Source organism: Nerophis lumbriciformis, linkage group LG10, assembly GCF_033978685.3.
Source record: "Nerophis lumbriciformis linkage group LG10, RoL_Nlum_v2.1, whole genome shotgun sequence".
NCBI classification, from domain to species: domain Eukaryota; kingdom Metazoa; phylum Chordata; class Actinopteri; order Syngnathiformes; family Syngnathidae; genus Nerophis; species Nerophis lumbriciformis.
The window spans coordinates 28,089,143-28,109,207 of record NC_084557.2 but is presented as its reverse complement, the minus strand read 5'-3'; the positions used below and the strand labels follow the sequence as shown (position 1 = coordinate 28,109,207).

Below are 20,065 nucleotides of genomic sequence, written 5' to 3'. Positions count from 1 at the left end.
TCATGTTTTGGACACCTTCCGCCCGAATGCAGCTGAAATAGGCTCCAGCACCCCCCGCGACCTCGAAAGGGACAAGCGGTAGAAAATGGATGGATGGATATTTTTGACACTCGGGTGAAGAGAGGGGCGGAGCTTTTAACCAATTACCACCTGATGGTGAGTTGACTCCGATGGTGGGGCAGGATGCCGGTCAGACCTGGCAGGCCCAAACGCATTGTGAGGGTCTGCTGGGAATGTCTAGCAGAGTCTCCCGTCAGAGACAGTTTAAATTTCCCCCTCCGGACGAACTTTAAACATGTCACGAGGGAGGCGCTGGACATTGAATCCAAGTGGACCATGTTCCGTGCCTCTATTGTTGAGACGGGGGATCGGAGCTGTGGCCGCAAGGTGGTTGGTGCCTGCCGTGGCGGAAATCCCAGAAATCCCTGATGTGAGGGGTATTGTCAAGCTGAAAGAGTTCTATCGGGTCCTTTTGGCTCGGGGACTCTGGAGGCAGCGGAAAAATACCAACAGGCCATGTAGAGTGCGGCTCTGGGGGTCACTAAGGTGAAAACTCGGACATTGGAGGAGTTTGAGGAAGAATGACTTCCGGACAGCTTTGAAGAGATTCCGGACCACCATCTGCCATCTCAGAAAGGGGAAACGGTGCACTGTCAACACCATGTATGGTGGGGATGTGTGCTGCTGACCTCAACTTGGGTTGTTGTGAATCGGTGGAAGGAATACGTCGAAGGTCTCCTCAATCCCACCTACACATCTTCCTATGAGGAAGCAGTGCCTGGGAAATCCGTGGTGGGCTCTACTATTTCCAGGTCTGAGGTTACCAAGATAGTAAAGAAGCTCCATGGTAGTAGGGCTCTGGGGGTGGATGAGATCCGCCCAGAGTTGTTTGACAAGACTCTGCAACATTGCGTGGACTTTGGGGGCGGTGCCTCTTGATAGCAATGTTGTTGGATGGTGAGAAGAAGCTGGAGTAGGCTACCTGGAGATAACCTACTCCACATGCACACTGCACACAAAAAGGCCCAAGCCGACTCCGATCCACTGAATCACTTTGCCACTTTCCCCAGTCATTTAACAAGTTTGCATGTAATTTTTTGTCTTTTTTTTAGGCAAAAGAAGTTTATTTGGTAAGACTTCAGATTCATGTATGACAGACAGATCCCCTGTTTCTTCACACACAGCTGTTGCTGGTAAGTTAGTCACACGCACTCACGCACGTACACATTAACAAAGATACAGTACACACAAACGGACACACGTACATCCACACAAAGAAGCCTGATGAGGGAAAATGATGACTCACTTGTGTTCTTCTGCATCAATGCCACTCATCTGCTCTAAATTCCACATGGCCCGATCCACTTCCATAATCATCTCAACCTCATCTTCATCACTCATTATTTAAACGAATTCAACGTCTTTTGTTTCAAGTGCATATTCATTCTTATAAAACATTTTCTCTAGGTACTTTACTGCGTTGTTTGGGGAAATGTGAGAGACAATTTTATTCTTTTGATCTTCAGTGACATCATTACTGTTATCATGAGGAAGTTTCAGGTCATCATGAGTCAAATTAGCGAACTGATCTTGATCAGATTTTCATCTTCTAACACCTAGTTGCTATTTACATGACTAACAGTAAGATTTCAGAAAGGTTATTGTACTGGAATTTTCCTCTGTTACATTGCACTGCTCACGTGTGTGTGTTTTTGTGTGCGTGTACATTTGTGTGTTATAGATGAAGACGAGGGAATAGAGAGAGTGTGCGACACTCTACTTATGTGTATTATCACAGTGTTGAACCAAGGACTACGTAATGGTGGCGGGGTTGGCGATATACTAAGAAAACCTTCCAAAGAGGTCAGACAAAAGCTTTTAAAATATGTAATTAGTTTTCCACCATCTAATTTCCATGTTGGCTTTATATTCATCAAGGAGCCGCTGTTTGCAGCCCGTGTGGTTTACGACCTGCTCTTCTTCTTTGTTGTCATCATCATTGTTCTCAACCTCATCTTTGGTGTCATCATCGACACCTTTGCGGATTTAAGGAGTGAGAAACAGAAGAAGGAGGAGATCCTTAAAACAACCTGTTTTATTTGTGGTGTGTATAGCTTTGTGGTCTAAAAAGGAAAATAGATCAAATATGTTTAAAAAAGTTGTAAGACACTATCTTTTGTTATCTTTCAGGTTTGGAAAGGGATAAATTTGACAACAAGACTGTGTCCTTCGAAGAGCACATTTTGTCTGAGCACAATATGTGGCATTACCTTTACTTCCTGGTTCTGATTCGAGTGAAGGATCCCACCGAATACACGGGTCCAGAAAGCTATGTCGCAATGATGATGGAGGTCAGTGTACAATGCCAGCACACACTACTTCTGGGAAATCTTGTGAAGAAAGGGCACATCAGGAAGAATACCTAAGTTTTTAGTGTAAATCCGGAATAGGTGGTGGACTTAGGTAATTTAATTTCACAGTTCAGGGGCGAGTTCACTCTTGTCATTTACGGTCCGGTTAAAACTGTCGAGAATCTGTTTGCTCTTCTCGTATGGTCCTGTTGGTTAGGTGTGAACATAGTCTAGGACAGTGGTGCCCAAACTACAGCCGTATCTGGCCCGGGGGAAGTCCCAAGTTAAAAGAAAAACAAATATATATATATATATATATATATATATATATATATATATATATTATTATTATTTTTAAAAATCTGTCCTTTCTAATCCATTTTCTACCGCTTGTTACTCTCCGTGTCTCCTAGCCGCTCAGGCAAATCATATTGTCTAAAAATGCATTTTCCCATCGATAACGTGACATCATCGCGCTCAGAATATATATATATATATATATATATATATACATACATACACAGCCCGGCCCGGGCCAGATTTTTTTAATCCGAATCAAAAAGTTTGGGGACCCCTGGTCTAGGACACCCTAGACCACCTCAGAAAAGATTGTTGGTTCACCTTTCAGTGGATTCTAGTCCTAAATGAGTTATGTGTGAATCCCAGGGCGATCGCTCTAAGACTGCCAGGGAAGCTGAGCTTCCCTTAAAATGTCAAAAAAATAAAAAGTGGTAAAATATGTTTTTTTGTGTTTACATTTCATTGACTTATAAATAAGCGCTAGAATGCATTTTACTTTTGTTTGGAATCAGCTACTTTCGCGAACGCTGGCGCAACTTTCCCATACATTGTGGTAGCGTCACAGTGCATTAAACATTGTTGAAGCTGAGCGTCCATTGACTTTAACGGAGAGGAGCAGAGACTGGGATGTTCCACTGCAACGAAACTTGACAATCATTGGATAAATGTTAGGCTTTGTCCCGCCCATGGGATGCTCACCGTCTCTATAAGTGTATGGAGAAGTGGGCTTTGCCTTTGCTGGTCTGTATGCTGAGCTTCTGCATGATGATTGGATAATCAGTCTGAAGCTAAATTCCTTTTTGATTGACAGCAAAATTAACAAATCAGTGATCTTTAAATAGACAGTAAACCACTGCCGCATTTTTTAAGTTTCATTCCCTTGTTCCGAGTTGATAGGGTGGATTTTACAATCCTGGAAGTGACGTTTTCTTTGTAAAATATAGCATCTTTGTATCTTTTATCTGTTATTGTAGACTGTACAAATGTTTAGAGAGGAGCTGTAAATGAGCTTTCCCTACTTGAAAGGCCAGCAGCCAGATATGATGTCACCAAATAGGAGCCTTACAGAAAGCTGAGTGAAAATCTTTAAAAAATAAAATGGTAAAAAATTGCCACCATAGAAAAAAGTTCTCCAAGTGTATATGACCTGGAAGACTTCATGTCGTTTTGGATGCATGAGCCAGTCGGACATTGTACTGTACTGTACTGTCCAATCGAGCCACAACTTTATGTAAGAGCGTTATTTGGCATTATTATAAGCGTGAACAATACCCATAATGTGCTAAATTGACCACAAAGAGTCCGTACTAGAAGTGTGAACACACCCTGAATCCCAGGAGAACCATTCTTCCATCTCAGGACCTGATCTACTAAAGAGAACAAACATAGACACAGTACTCATAGTAAACAGTTAAACTTTGCACTGTACTCAACTAAGTTATTTACCGCAAATCGGGCTTGGCTTTTCTATCTTGTGTATGATTTAAGATGGCGCACAAGCAGGTTTTATTCATCTCAACCCTATTGTCACGTTATAATTCAGTTTTTTTGCTGAGCTGCAAACGTTTGCATGAAATGTTTAGATTTTGGATCCGCCTCCGTTAGTGAGATGACTTGGTACGATGGCCCTCTTCTTCTTCAGCTACCGAAAATTTAACTGAAACTCCAGCTTGATGCTTGTGCATGGCTGCAGAGATACATAGTGTATGTGCTAAGATAGAGATACTTAACTTCTGGGGTAGTGTGTGGTTAGCATTTGAACCCAGTCTACTCTATTATGGAAAGAGCTCCTCCCCCACTGAGAGCTTAATGCTTAATTAAATAAGTGTGTCCGCCTCGCTCTGACGTCACTTGTAGCCAGACTGCAAAACCCCTAGAACAGAGGCATCCAAAACTGTGTGCAAGCTCACGGCAAAATGTATGAACCTTATTATATGATGCTTTGGCATTTTATAATGTAAGTATTAAACATTGTAATAAAATGTATAAGTCAGAAAATACAAAATTCCTTATAAGGACGAATGAATGGAAGTTCGGGGCTGATTTCGAAATTATTATCCTTTCATTCAGTAAGTTGAATTAGGCATGGTAAGTTTATTTACCATGCCTTATTTTATAGAGCCAAATTCAAAATTCAAAAGGCTTTACAAATGCATACATTTACAGGAAGCCAAATCAAATTATAAATAAAAAGACAATTATAATAAAAACAATCATGAAATAATAGAAATGTAGCTAAGATATTTTCAGTTGTCATATGTTCAGCTTAAAATAAATGTTTTCTTAACTTTTTAATGTATTATTCCTAGAGATTTTTAATCAAAGGTTTTACCTGGACACAAATTCAAACATTTAAAGAGTACACACATGCATTTGCAAACAATTTACTGGGGAAAAAAGTTGGGGAGAAACAAGTAAAGTGTGCCTCTAGAGTTGAAGCTGAACTGTAGATGTTGTGTGTTAATCTATTGATTCATGACGTAGCAAATGATTCAACACACGTGCATTGCTGTTTATACATTGGTGGGACAAAGTGATGTTGAATAGCATGGTGTTACTGAACATCAGTGACGTGCGGTGAGGTTTATAGCTGGTGAGGCACTGACGTAATCAGAATCAGATTTACAAATATATGCGCTCAACGCAGATTATTTGCCATTTGATTGGCAGCAGTTTACGGGTTATGTTTCATTTCTGCATTCTTTACACATACAAACTGTCGCCCACAAAATGTGCATTTCATTAAAAACTAAACAAAAATAATGTTATCGCCGTCTTATCTTTACTTATAAATGAAGTCCATGCACCGGTCCTTCTGGATAAAAATATCCGTCACTTTCTGGTAAAAGTCCTCCTTCATTTCCTTCAGTTTTAAAAGTCTTGTAAGAGTTCAACTTAGTTGCCGCAATTAGCAGAGCTCTTACTCTCATCATTTCCATGAAATGCTAGCTGCTGTTTGGCGAGGAAGCAGGTCGTATTGATGAGATCTTTTAAAATCTCTCGGTTCTCTTTTACCTTAGCATTGTGGACACTGATGTTGACTCGCCGCTGTTCATCCAAAGCCAAGTCTATCCTCATCATCCCAAACGTTTTTAGCGCAATCTAGCTTTGAATATGAACGGCCGACCGCTCATGTTTGGTGAGGCTTCTTTGCAAACTCTTTAGGTCACAAAATCCCATTTGAGTCCACACAGTTCCACAGGTTGAAAAAAGAAGGCAAGGAAAGCAGAAAAAGTGGTTTCTTGCAGAACATCCACAAAGCCAGTCTTTTCGTGTATACCACTCCGTTTGGAAAGAGCGAGTAACTTTCCGTCCTCTTGATTGAAACAAACCATTCAGCTACAGCGCTGGTCTTCCTTTAGTAATTATCTCCTGCTTCGCTTGAAAGTCCACTTTAGAAAACTGTTTGTGTGGAAATGTAGTCATCCATGTTGAAAGTCTGGTTGCACGAGACGGAAAAAACAAGTCGCTGTGGCACTTACTCGCTGAGGCCACCGTATGTCTGGGATCATGAGCGCCCCTATCGTGAGGCACGAGAACTGTTTGCCTCACCTCAGACTTTTTTCTCTGCCGTTTTGATGGCTCACCAACACACAAAACATGTTACTCGCTGCGGCACTTGACTCGCTCACGCCACCGTATGTCTCTGATCATGAGCGCCCCTATTGTGAGACACGAGAACTGTTTGCCTCACCTCAGACTTTTTTGTCTGCCGTTTTGAACGCTCAGCAACACACCAGACAAGAACGCGCTCTGACCGCACGGCAGACAGAGAAGTTAACGAGGGATTGCGAAAATTCAGCGATTTTGAAGAAAAAATAATCCAAATGGGTGAAGCTAAATGAAAATTAAAAACTAACAATTACAATTATTTTATCATTATGCATTTTATTTCTTTGCATGATCGCATGACCCCTGCCTCCCCTGACCGCATGTCACTGCTGAACATGTACTATGAGTGTGTGTTGGCTGGTGTATGTGTGCAAAGGGACAGTTTCTACAGGCCCAGCAGGTACTGCAGCAGCCACAGCGTTCTTACATAACCCATCTCAAGTGGTCTGCTAATAGCTCAGCCTGCCTGGCACGTGCTGTCCTGTCCTTTTGACTCTCTCTCCCTCACACACACACACACACACACACACACACACACACACACACACACACACACACACACACACACACACACACACACACACACACACACACACACACACACACACACACACACACACACACAACACATGTCACATTATGAGCCTTTCATTTACCCCATAAAACACATGCACACACACACCACATTGTAGACAATAGAGCAGCAGAGATGGCAGAATTGCAAAAGAGCCTGTACTTGTCATGTATACTGAAGGCGGAGGTCAAAATTTGCTTGATGGGATAAAGTGTATTGAGGTTTATACAACAAGGGACAGTGTTGCATTCCATTATGTGTTTGATTAACTGTGGAAAATCATCTATCGTCATATCTCTCTTTGTGTTTGAGGTGCAATCTGTGTCATCAATCAGTTTAAACAATTGGAATTGTTATTTGGTCAGGGCTCAAGAGTCCATAAAAGGTCAATGCATCAATCGCAGTTGATCTTTCTTGCAATATCTATTTATTGTTTTCCGATGAACAGTCAAACATCATGCGGACCTTTTGAATTTTAGAATAACATACAATACATACTGTAAGTCTTAAAATGTTCATGTGTAACACCTTGATTTTCAGACGTCCACTTTTTGTATGATTCGGTTCTCGTCAAACATTTTCGCCAATGGATTTCCCTGATTTTTGTATAGCGTCTTGGTTTTCGTATGGCAAAACATTGTGTCTAACCAACAAGTCATTTTGTCAGTGTACAATTAAATACACTTTGGTGCTTTTTTTGCGTACAACTGCAAAATAAGCCACCATGGCGTCCAAGACAGTTGTGAGTAAATCTCTTTGATAAAGAAGGTGAGGAACACCATTGAATTCAAGCATTAACTAGTTGGAAGGTATCTTTGCCTTACCTTGTCAGTCTCTGCTAATTGCCTTCTTTGCCAACAAGAGTCTTTAAAAAAAAGTTTAAAAGTTTATCCATTTTAAATGATCATTTACATGTATTTCACATTGTTTTTTGCATGTAAAACTGTAATTGTTGTACCGTATTTTCCGCACTATAAGGCGCACCGGATTATTAGCCGCACCTTCTATGAATTACATATTTCATAATTTTGTCCACCAATAAGCCGCCCCGGACTATAAGCCGCGCCTACGCTGCGCTAAAGTGAATGTCAAAAAAACGCTGCGCTAAAGTGAATGTCAAAAAAACAGTCAGATAGTTCAGTCAAACTTTAATAATATATTGAAAACCAGCGTTCTAACAACTCTGTCCCAAAATGTACGCAAATGTGCAATCACAAACATAGTAAAATTCAAAATGGTGTAGAGCAATAGTAACATAATGTTGCTCGAACGTTAATGTCACAACACACAAAATAAACATAGCGCTCACCTTCTGAAGTTATTCTTCATTCGTAAATCCTTCGAATTCTTCGTCTTCGGTGTCCGAATTGAAAAGTTGCGCAAGCGTGGTATCCAAAATGGCCGGTTCCGTCTCGTAGAAGTCATCGGGAGTCAGTGTCGCTGTTGTTCTGTGAATCCTGCCTTCCGGAAAGCTCGGACCACAGTTGTGACCGAAATATCTGCCCAAGCATTTACGATCCACTGGCAAATGTTGGCGTATGTCGTCCGAGGCTGTCTGCCCGTCTTAGTGAAGGTGTGTTCGCCTTCGGAGCTGTGTGAAAAAAGCCACCCGGCCTCTTCGCGTAAACTTCCCTTAACCACTCGCTCATCTTTTCTTCATCCATCCATCCCTTCGAGTTAGCTTTTATGATGACGCCGGCTGGAAAGGTCTCTTTTGGCAAGGTCTTCCTTTTGAATATCACCATGAGTGGAAGTTAGCATGGCAAGCTAGAACCACAGTGAAGGATGACTTCTCATTCCCTGTGGAGCGAATATTCACCGTACGTGCTCCCGTTCCACAGTGCGGTTCAGTTGCTGTGAAATACGGTAGTAATCCGTGTGCGGATGGAGAGATTGCGTCTTTTTATGAACCGGATCGCTTAGTAGGAGCCATTTTGTGGTCTTTACAGATGTAAACAGGAAATGAAACGTACGGTGATATCCGCGCGTTTTTTCTTCTTCTTCCGGGGGCGGGTGAAGCGCTTCCTGTTCTATGGGGGCGGGTGAAGCGCTTCCTGTTCTATGGGGGCGGGTGCTTTCCTTGGCGGTTGCTTGCGTAGAAGAAGAAGCGCTTCCTGTTCTACCGGGAAAAAAGATGGCGGCTGTTTACCGAAGTTGCGAGATCGAAACTTTATGAAAATTAATCGTAATAAAGCGCACCGGGTTATAAGGCGCACTGTTAGCTTTTGAGAAAATTTGTGGTTTTTAGGTGCGCCTTATAGTGCGGAAAATACGGTATATTAAATGTGGTTGTGTTAGTATTTTTTGGTGTTTGGAATGGATTAATTGAATTTGTTTTATGGGGAAAACTATTTTGGATTTCAATCTATAGTAGTTGAAATGGAAACTAGTTTTGAACAAAAACTAAAATATGACAGTGGTATTTTTTATTTCTTAACAGTTAATTTTCCACAATTGAACTCTTACCAACCTCTTACTCAAATGTTGTGTAATATAACTTATTTGGTGTCTTTTACTTTTTTACCTACAAAACATTTTGAAAAAATGACATTTAGCACTGGTGGCTTTTATCTTGACCCCCAGACCTTTCAGGAAAGGTATTTAACGTGTTGTGTGATGATAGTGTAATTTTTACTTTAAAGTTTGAGAACATGATTTCTTGCTGATGCTGTTGTTTTGGCCCTAGGCTCCTGAGGTTCTTGTCTGAAGTTTCTAGTTGGTGTGCATCTCGACATGTACGATACAGTGTGTACATTGATGAAAAGGTGACTGCGGCACAGTGCAATCAGCATGTGGAATCACATGGAAGTCTGTAACTTCATGCAAATTTAGCTGAAGAAATTGATCAGTTAAGCAGCAAAGAATGCTAAGTCATGGGGGGTTTGGTTTTGGTCGAAAAATTTTATTAGATGACCTCTAAGAAGAACACACAAATATTTGTTCTTCAGAGGTTTTAAAATAAATGGTTGGGATTTTCCTGGCGCCCTTGATGTAGGAGCATAATGTGGTTCTTGGGCTGTAATATATTCCCATGTTTAGGACTAGAATATGGTACTGTCAAAGGGGAACTGCACTGTTTTGGGAGTTTTGCCTATCATTCACAATCCTTATGTGGGACAAGTACACATACTGTATGTCTTTCTCTTTTTTACACATTTTAAATCGTAAATAAATGTTAGCAATAGTTGGCTAACAATGCAGGTAAAGGGTGTTCGATCTATTACTCCTATAGAGCCAACATTTTACATATATATGGTGTGTATAAATATGTATGGTAGCAACCGGCTCATTAATGATAACCTAATATTTACAGTATTTTGGTAATTTCAAGCATTACCATAACTTTTTTTCTGTGCGCAATGATTTCCCAGAGGGCATAGCAATGTTCGCTATTTCCTTTAACAACAACAATTACCAGTAATCATGACAGACGTGAGGTGAGACGACAACAACGACTACTTTGGGACAAATGATGATTTAGAACCTTACATTATTGAGCTTGAATAAACGGAGGATAAACTTCAACTTTTAGAAGTTGAGCGATAAGCAGATCCAAATCTAATCTATGAACATAATAAAACAAACACTTACCGTCAGTGTTAATTTATGGCAGCAGGTTTTAACTTAGTTTTAGTCAGTCTTTTGCTGAAAAATATATTTTAGTTTGTCATATTTTAGTCATCTAAATTGATTTAGTTTTAGTCGACGAAAGAGCTGATTTACCAAAGGTTTGCGTGTACTAAAACACGTGCAAACTTGATAGCACACGAAAAGCTGATCTACTAAATGTGTGTAAAGTGGATATCGTCTGTCAAGTAAGCAGAATAAGTTGTGCAATCCATTTTACGTCTCTGTCTTCATTAATATGCAAAATATATGCTGATCACTAAAACGCCCACAATACTGGGAGGAGAAAATGGAATTATAATTATTTAGCACATGCAATGTGATTTATCAACACTCATCACTGTTTTGCGAGCACTATTTTGCGTTTTATTTACCACACGTCAGAAGGACATGCAAACTGACAGTTCCACACACTGCTGCAGGATCAGTGCTGACGATGCACAGAGAGACAATGGTCAGACAAGAATCCTACGTTCCACGTGTGTGTGTCAACATTTTTGGACTGACAGAAATTTAAAAAATATTAGACAGATTGTCTATTCAGCAATTTCATTTTGTTATTGCTGCTGTATGACTTAAAGGGCTGATTAAAATGAAGTCAATTGATGCGTTTTGGTGTCTGCTGGCGTTTTGTTTTAATGTTGTTCTTTTTTTAATATTTAGGAAATATATTAGAATAACATACCTCCTACATGAAAATATGTCTTTCTTTATCATTTTTTTGCGTTTGAATCATTCCAGGCGCACGAATGCACTGGTGATGCGATTAGTGTGCATACGTTTCTATTTTCTCTATTGTAAATCAGAAAAGTTGTTACAGATTATAGATGTGTGTCGCTGATTCAACACATCGCACACAGGTATGAGCATGACATGAATTTGCAGTAAATGAGTGTCTCCGTGGTAAAAAAGCCTCTTTTGCACGCAAAATCCTTCTAAAATAAGGCGGTTGGCACCACTTTTCAAGTGCACACAGTAATATTTCTTGCGGTAGTTAGCCTTTACGGCTAATACCGTAGCGCGCCGATGTGTTCGCTCTTACAATAACAATGTCGCTACAGTTTGGTTATTATACAGGTTACGGAACGTAAATGAAGTATTGTTGACCGTTTTTGAATGCATTTTAAAGTGATTAAGTGGTAGAATTGATTGCTCCCATTAGCTGCATTGCTAGCCATTAAGATCGAGCCGATTTTTACATGTTAGAAAGCGAAAAACAAAAAAACGTTTGTCTTCTTGTCCCTTATAAGGATTGTGAACGATAGGCAAAATTCCACCCCCAAAAAAGTGCAGTACCCCTTTAAGGAACAGAATAAATACTGGGTAATTGTTGTTGATGTTTATATTTTATTTTATTGTATTTAAAGAAAATTAAATCATGGCAATGGATGTCATGTCAATTCATAATTCATTCTAACTATTCTTTTTCTAGGGTCGAATTATACAGTATTTATCAGGGATATTCAACTAAATTGTTTTGAGGGCCACGTTCTAGAAAGCTAAGGATCAGGGGGCCGGATTTCTTCATTTACTAATTTTGCTATTTTGTATAATCCTGAGAACCAGTGTCCTCATTAGTTTTGTCTGAATTACAAAATTCAGAAAAAAATATCCCCAACATCTGACATGATCATTGTTGGCTATTTTACCATTCTACTTGGCAAAATTAGATTGGTAGAATTCTTTAAAAATGGTTTGTTTCCTAGCACGGACATGCCTTTTTATATTAGTCCACAAATGTTCAATAGGGTTAAAGTCAAGCTTGATAAAGGCCGTTCCAAAAGCTTTATTCGAGCCTACCATATCAGTTCCAAAACTAGTTTGGATGTCTTTTGGACCATTTAACCTCCCAATTGTGTTCATGTTTCATTTGATTTGAAGTGAAGTTGGTGGTGGTCTTTCTTCATTGCTGATCTACTTTGTACAGTGTATTAGTACCAGTGGCAGGCACACAGCCCCAGCGAGCATTATACTGCCACCACCATACTTGACACTTCTTCACCTTCACCTAGACTTCTCCAAACATATTTCTTGTCACTTTGATCAATTACCTTCATCTTTGTTGTGTCTGACCATGATACCATTGACTAGAAGGCATCCGGCTTGCCCATGTGGGCTGCTAGTAAGGGTGTAACGATTGATCGATAGATCAATTTCTATTCCCGAATTTCAAGTATATCGATCTGTGCTCGGCAAGTTTGCGTTCCAACAGATAGGTATCCATCCAAGATCGTTTTAATAGGGAATCGCTTGTTTTTATTGATAATAGAAAAAGGAAAACATTGGATTTAAGAACAACAGATTTTATGAGGTTTAGTGCTTTTAATAATAAAGATGTTAATTGATAAGTCTATTTTCCCGTCATAACAGAGTCATAACAAATAGTTTAATATCTGCGACGGATGTGTGCCTTTTAACAGGCGGTGCTGTTGTGGTGCTTCTCCACTGCTGTGCATTTCTTATCAAAATTTTCAGCTCCAGCAAGATTACAAAAGCCACAATAAATACAAACGACATAACCTGATGATAAAGCTGCAACACAACTTTAAACCACAGAAGATGTGGCCAACTCAATGGAAGTGACAGCAGAGCAAGTGACCCTGATGCACCGACTCCCGGAACACAAGGAGAAGTTATTTGATGAAAAAGAAAGAAATAAAAGAGATGGATGAAGGAAGCTATTGAAATTGGGAAGCGATAGTCTAACGCCATCAACAGGGATGAGGAGACACACCTGGGACACTGTCCTTCAGTGGTGACGCCAGAGCAGTAAACAGATACTTTATGGCCGGGTAGAGGAACTTAATTTATCAGGTAAATCTACCGGTAAAATGTTGGTTGCTGTACTTTTATTGAAATTTGCTTGAATGTTGGAAGTAAGAGCAGAAAATGTTTCCTCTTCTTAATTCAACCTAAATTGTTGGTTGCACTTTATTCAAACAAAATGTGAATGCATTGGCCAATATTTGTTGTTTGTATCCATAATTTATTTATACATATTTCCCTTACAAGAAATAACAGGAATATAGGAAACTTCACCTGCAGTGTCCAGTATCCAGTATTTATTTCACAGTCACACTGCTTATTTTGTTTTCTTTGCAAAAAAGTTACTGAATCAATTTAAACTCACTGAACTGTTTCGTATTATATCGTAAAAAAAATAAAATAAATGATATCGTTCCTGAATTGTATCGACAACCACAAATATCGAATCAAATGATTGTTAAAAGGAATCGTTACACTCCTAGCTGCTCGAACTGTTGACTTTGTAAACTTCTGACTGTATTTCTCATAGTGGATTAAGTTGGATTCTGGTGAAATTTCCTGTGTATTGATGGCTATTTTTTTACTGATGAAGTTTTAATGAATAAACAATCACATATGCACATCCAGCCTACAGACAGTAGTGAAGACGGACAGTTTGTTACATTGTCACACTAAAAAGCAAATCAAAGAACAGCTTCTGTTCTCTGAAGATTATTTCTATTAAAAGTTGATTCCAGTTCCTAACACCTCTGTGTTTCCCACTCCTTAGTAATGTGTCTGTAGCACAGTAACACTCCCTGAATCACACCCTGCTTGGGGCTGACTTAGCCAAAATTGCTGCCTCTGCCGTATCCTTGACATTCTGACTCAGCTGTATTTTGACCGTTATTCACTTCATCCTTCTCGCGCTTCGCTCACACCCCATCTCTCCCTCATCTCTCAGGAGAAAAACTTGGAGTGGTTCCCCCGAATGCGGGCCATGTCTCTAGTGAGCAACGAGGGGTATAACGAGCAGAATGAGATGCGGTGCCTGCAGGAGAAACTGGAGATCACTGTCACGCTGGTAGCTCAGCTCTCTTCCCAACTGTCTGAGCTCAAGGAGCAGGTAAATAAACATTTGCATACTCTCTTCATCTGACCGCTACCTACAGTAGCTATAGCCTCTTATTTACTGGGACACAATAAACCTCAGCTACATAATGCAATCATTGAATTTACAACATCTGCGGTACGAGAGGTCACAGGAAATAGGATGAGGATGGCCTATTTCCTGTGACCTCTTGGACCGCAGTCTCACTTCCTAAAGTGACAATGCAGCCTTTATTCCCCAGACGTATCTTCTCTTCAGGTCCTTCTTTCTTTTACAGTCTAACTGTACTTCCTGTAGTCATTGGTCAGTCTACAAGGTACTGCCTGATTGGAATGTTGCTTTCACTTCATGCACACATTGGTCAATCGACTGCATGCCAATTATTACAGTGACTGGTTGACTGTTAACTCTAACCTCTATATAGTCATTGGTCAGTCTGCAAGGCAGTTATTGCATAGCACGGTCTGATTGGTATATTAATCCCAGGACATTGCTCAGTCTGCAAGCCAATCAGGACACACCACGCTCTCCCACCTAATTCAGACATTGGCCTGTCTACGTATCAATCAAGACGTGCTGACATCATCACCCACAAAAAAGGATGCACTTTTTGTTGAGAAGTCTTTTTTTTCTGGAACTATACCAACATTGATTCCCTGCCCTGCCAACCCTCTTCCAAGCATCCAAAATACGTAACTTCCTTATACGAATTTTTCCGATCTTTGATGGCCTTGCAAATCCATAGTGACGGGCGACTATCACATCATGGAGGGCAACGATGTAAAAAGTTGTCTTGGGGCTGGTTTGGTGACTTGGCTGCTGGAGCATGACTGATCACTCGCATCACCTGCCTCCCTGGCATGTGAGTCTGGTCACAGGCTTGTCCTTGTTCCTGTTCTGACAGATGTGTCAAAGTAATGATGGAAGCAAGAAAACAACATTTGTCAACCTCTCACAGCAGTTTTGGCTGTGACTTGTACCAGCCGATCCAGGTTATCATGGATTTCTGACTTCAAACCTCTGATTTATATGCATGTACTTAAACTAATGGCTTTAATCAGGTGTGTCATTACCAAAATCACTTCTTGCACTTCCCATCAACAACTATACTATACAGAAAGGTGTCTATGTATCCACATATGCAAGCTTAAAGGGGAACTCCACATTTTTTAAATATTTCCCATCATCCACAATCCTTATGCAAGACCAGAACTCTTTTTCTTTTCTGTGCATCCTAAATAATGAAACAACTGCTAGCCTATAAGGTCCTATAAAAAAGAAAACATTCAAAAATCTTTAAAAAAAATTATATATATGATGTAGGCACGTTCATGGTAATACTGTAATATTTACAGTATTTTGGTAATTTTAAGCATTACCAGAATTTATTTTCTGGGTGCATTGATTGAAAGCAAAGCAATATTCGCCATTTCCTTCAACAACAACTCTAACTAATCATTGCTGACTTCATGAGAGCCAACGACGACTACTTTGGGACAAATGACAATCCAGAACCTTATCTTTTTGAGGATGAACTACACGTTTTACAAGCCGTGGGCAAAGCAGATCTGGTACTAGTGAAACACAAGCATCTCGTAGCCCTATAGCTAAGTGCTAAACAAGAAATACAGAATACAAACATCATAAATTAATCACTTGCTGTACAATGTCTGCTCTCACTGGGATGCCATGCCGAATGATGGGAGACTTATGTTCCCTGTTAGATGATGAACTAAGCATCATCATCATCATCATCATCATCATTTCTTTTTATTCCTTTCATGAAAATGCATATATACAAGCCACTTTCATTGTTTTTTTGTTTATTATACATTTCCATGATCAGAAAGGAGCAGATAGAAGAATGCTATTCTTATATTTATCTGCCCCCTTTTTAACACAAATTATTTAGATGACTTTATCACTGTTCCCTCCACCAACACCCGAACTCCAACATACTTTTAATTTTTGTTTAAGCATTTTCAAAATGACACGTTCCAATCAAAATCAAAAATCAGTTTGATATAATTCCAGTTGTCTATTTTTGTAACTCCTTTTAAATTCAAAGATATTCTTGCAACTTTTTAAGTCTTTGTCTAGAGAATTCCATGCTTTCACACCAGCAACAGATAAGCACATTTGCTTCAAAAATCCTAAAAACATACTGGGGGAAAACGAGCATATTATCGTATCTTCCTAGCGATGTTTTAGGGTCTAAGTTTAATTTCAAAGTTGACCAACTCGGTTTATGGACAAAATCTTCTAGTACACAAGTGCAAGGCATGATTTATAATCTAGTACAAACTTTTACCAACTTATAGGCAACAGTAGCTCAGTAGCCAACTCATCTCTCTGTGACCAAGACACTGTTACTAAAAATAGTTTTTCCTGTTAGCTTTTATAAGAATGTTGTTACAGTTTGGTTATATTGCAGGTCACGGCATGTAAATGGTGCCTTGTCGGCGGTTTTTTGAAAGTTTTGTTTTTAAGAGCATTTCATAGGTGGAATATTACCTTCCAATTACCGGTAGTTTTCTGTCTCTTGCTAGCAGTTGTTCACTATATAGGATGCACAGAAAATAGAGATATGTGTTCTTGTGTCACATAAGGATTGTGGATGATGGGCAAGATAAAAAAGTGCAGTTCCCCTTTAAGATTCTCTAGCATCTCCTCCCTCATCAGAACTCTGCTGATCTTGGAAATGTACACAGCTGTTATTTCTATACCAATCATTACATAGCGCCAGTGACTGGTAACCGTAATTCTGAACCCCCAAACCCCTAACTCCAATTTCCTGGGACCTCTTACACCAGTCTCCCTTCACTTGTGTGACGATAACACACTCTATTGCCCAAACTGGTCCTTCCTTACGGCACAGTCCGATTGTTCAGACTTTGTGGTCATTGGCCAGACTACAAGTCAGCCATTACACACAACATTCAGACATTGCTCAGTCTACATGCCAATCATTACATGCAGCATCAGCGACTGGTTGGCTCCTACCCCTGAACCCAATCCTTCTCAAAGAGTGGGGCAGGTCCCTATGAGGGGGCTCGGTGCGATGTGGGGTGTGTGTGTCCTAGGGTAACATCTTTTTTTTTTTTTTTTGCCGTGCTTTAATGAGACGAAGCAAAGCGTATCTAGCGCTTGGCTTCATTGTGACTACGATGGAAGACGAGAAAAGATCGATGTGTTATTTTTTTATTATTGTTAATAAGGATACAAAGTTATGCAGAGGTGTACTTATAACAATTTTAAAGGTGAATTATACTATTTATAGTTGTGGGGGATAGTGGGAGGGCGCAACATATTTTTTTCTTCTTGTGGGGGAGTGTCAGAAAATAATTGAGAAGCACTGCTTTAACCAGTGTAAGGCCCCGTTTACACACACCTAACCTTATCCGTGTCCACACACAACAATGCCACCGTTTAAGACCGCCGTCCGCCGGTGCAACGCGACCTAGTACGCATGCGCGGAAAATGCGCACGTCATAGTCACCTCCAGTGTTGCTTTGTGTGCAAGTTCTTAAATTTAACTTACCTGAACAATATCCAGTCTTGTGGTATTTCAATTAACTGGAATCCAGTGCGCTGTGGGGCCCTATTGTAGTGAATCACACCTGAGCCATCAAAAATTAATAAAATCTTTATTGGACACGAAAGTAAACAATGTGATAAAGAACATTTTACAACAATTAATCTTGGGATCTAGATTTCTGTTCAGGACACTCCTCACTCTTTTGCCTTCACCTTCATTGTCTATTAGTTTTTGGTGAGTTCGTTGAGTCCGCGACATACATGGCGGACAATAACTGATACAGTCTGCTTTGCCAGTCCAAAAGCATTCCCCTTTTCCGTAGTTAGTCTTCCCTCGTCGGCCAGGTAATAAAAAGCACACACTACCTTTGTTATCACATGCACGGGAGCTCGCATTCTCGTTGACTCTCCTTCGACAAATGGACAAAGTTTTTTGCTAGGTAAATTCACAGCTAACCTCGATCGACATTGGTAAGTCCTCTTGCCGTCCGAGAAGTGTTGTATCCGAAATAGCTGCAATCGCTTTCTCTTAAGGTATTCATGTGTGATTTTCACAAGCGTCTGTACATGTAGAAGAAGGAGAAACACGGGCATGTCTGGATGATTCACCTCCATATTTCCAGTGTTTACCTCCGAGTTACGAAACCGCTTTATTATGAAGCTGGCTGTGGCGCGTTCTTTATGACGTCACTTCCTGTGTAGGCGCGGTCTTTCTGACGTCACTTCCTCTCCGAACTCACTTTGGAAACGATCAATGAGTCCATACAAAGCTAAGTGTCGGAGATTCAAGAAATGCACGGCGCACTTACCCGTGTAAAAATTTGTCCGAGGAGGGGGACCTTAAACGATGGTTTAGTGTGGCTAAATAATTATTCGTTTAAGGGGTTAAACGACTTAGTGTAGACATGGCCTAAGACAGGGGCTCTCCAACTTTGTTCACCATTTACCATCTCAGAAAAGACTTGGCTCTCTACACAATAATAACCAACATTAAAATACAGTAGCACAGTAGGCCTAAGTATTAATTAAAAACAAGGCAGAGGTTTTATTAAACAATTATATTGAATATTTTTGGCCACTGTAATATTACACACAGTTTGAACAGTAAATCTGTGTTTGAATATAGGAAAATAAGACACTGTGCTTTAATCAAGGGATTCTTTGGCATTCCACTAGATAGAGTCCATACCCCAGTTTGAGAATCACTGCTCCAAGGCCTTTATAGTCAAATAGCCAGTCTACGAGTCAGTCATTATACTACCGCTGACTTGGAAATGTACACAATTACGTGTGCTTTACGCTATGATACCATAATAAATGAGTGAATATGCGATATAAGGTCCCATACTGCAAACCAAATCAGATTTTTTGGTCCTCAAGTGATGCAGGTCTGATTTTTTTTGACAGTCTAAACGCTCCAAAGTGCTTCAAATCAGGGGGTAATCCGAATCCAATTGGAATATGATCTTTTCAAAGGTGACTTCAGTCTAATCGCAATGGGGGTTTGTGACTTTTTCGTCAGGGAAAGATGTCGCCAGATGAAGTGAATACTTCATCACGACATCCGGTTCCAGTGAGCATAGTCTATTTAAGAAGACCAAATTTTTGGTGCATCACTTGTCAATAGTGTGCAAATAATAAGCTATACGTACACTGTAAAAAACAAATTCTGTAAAAAAAACGGTCATCTACTGGCAGCTACGGCTGCCAAACGAAAACCATAAAATTAAAGTAAAACATTGTAAACCAAATAATGATCAAAAACATATTTACAGAAATTTTCATGAAACGTTTTGCGGAAAATTATCGTAATTTTACAGATTTTTACTAAATTATTAAGATCAACCACCTTTAATAAAGTGACGATGCAAACCGTTCTGCAGAAAAATACCTTTATTCTACAGAGTTTTTCCAAATTATTATGATCAAACACCTTTAATGAAGTGACAATGCTGGCAGTTCCACAGAAAAATACCATTATTTTACAAAAAATTTTCTGAATTGTTAAGATCAACCACCTTTAATAAAGTGACGATGCAAACAGTTATGCAGAAAAATACCTTTATTCTACACTATTGTTAGTATGGACATAGACTTGGATATAACAAGCTACATATTTAATGAAAGATAATTACTGTAATTTTACATGAATTTGAAAGTAATTTAAGAAAACAGAAAATGCTATGTATAATTAATTTGGTATTTTTC

The 20,065-nt window shown here is 39.7% G+C and overlaps 1 protein-coding gene across 3 annotated transcripts in view; it reads left to right on the top strand.

The window, feature by feature from the left end:
- itpr2 (inositol 1,4,5-trisphosphate receptor, type 2) overlaps positions 1–20,065 on the top strand; it is a 121,515-nt gene that overhangs the window by 99,066 nt on the left and 2,384 nt on the right. For all 3 annotated transcript variants that reach the window (XM_061969928.1, XM_061969927.1, XM_061969926.1), the window contains exons 52-56: positions 1,113–1,193; positions 1,742–1,863; positions 1,939–2,104; positions 2,191–2,351; positions 14,174–14,335. In XM_061969928.1, the coding sequence (XP_061825912.1) occupies positions 1,113–1,193; positions 1,742–1,863; positions 1,939–2,104; positions 2,191–2,351; positions 14,174–14,335 (692 nt within the window). The remainder of the gene's footprint in view (positions 1–1,112; positions 1,194–1,741; positions 1,864–1,938; positions 2,105–2,190; positions 2,352–14,173; positions 14,336–20,065) is intronic.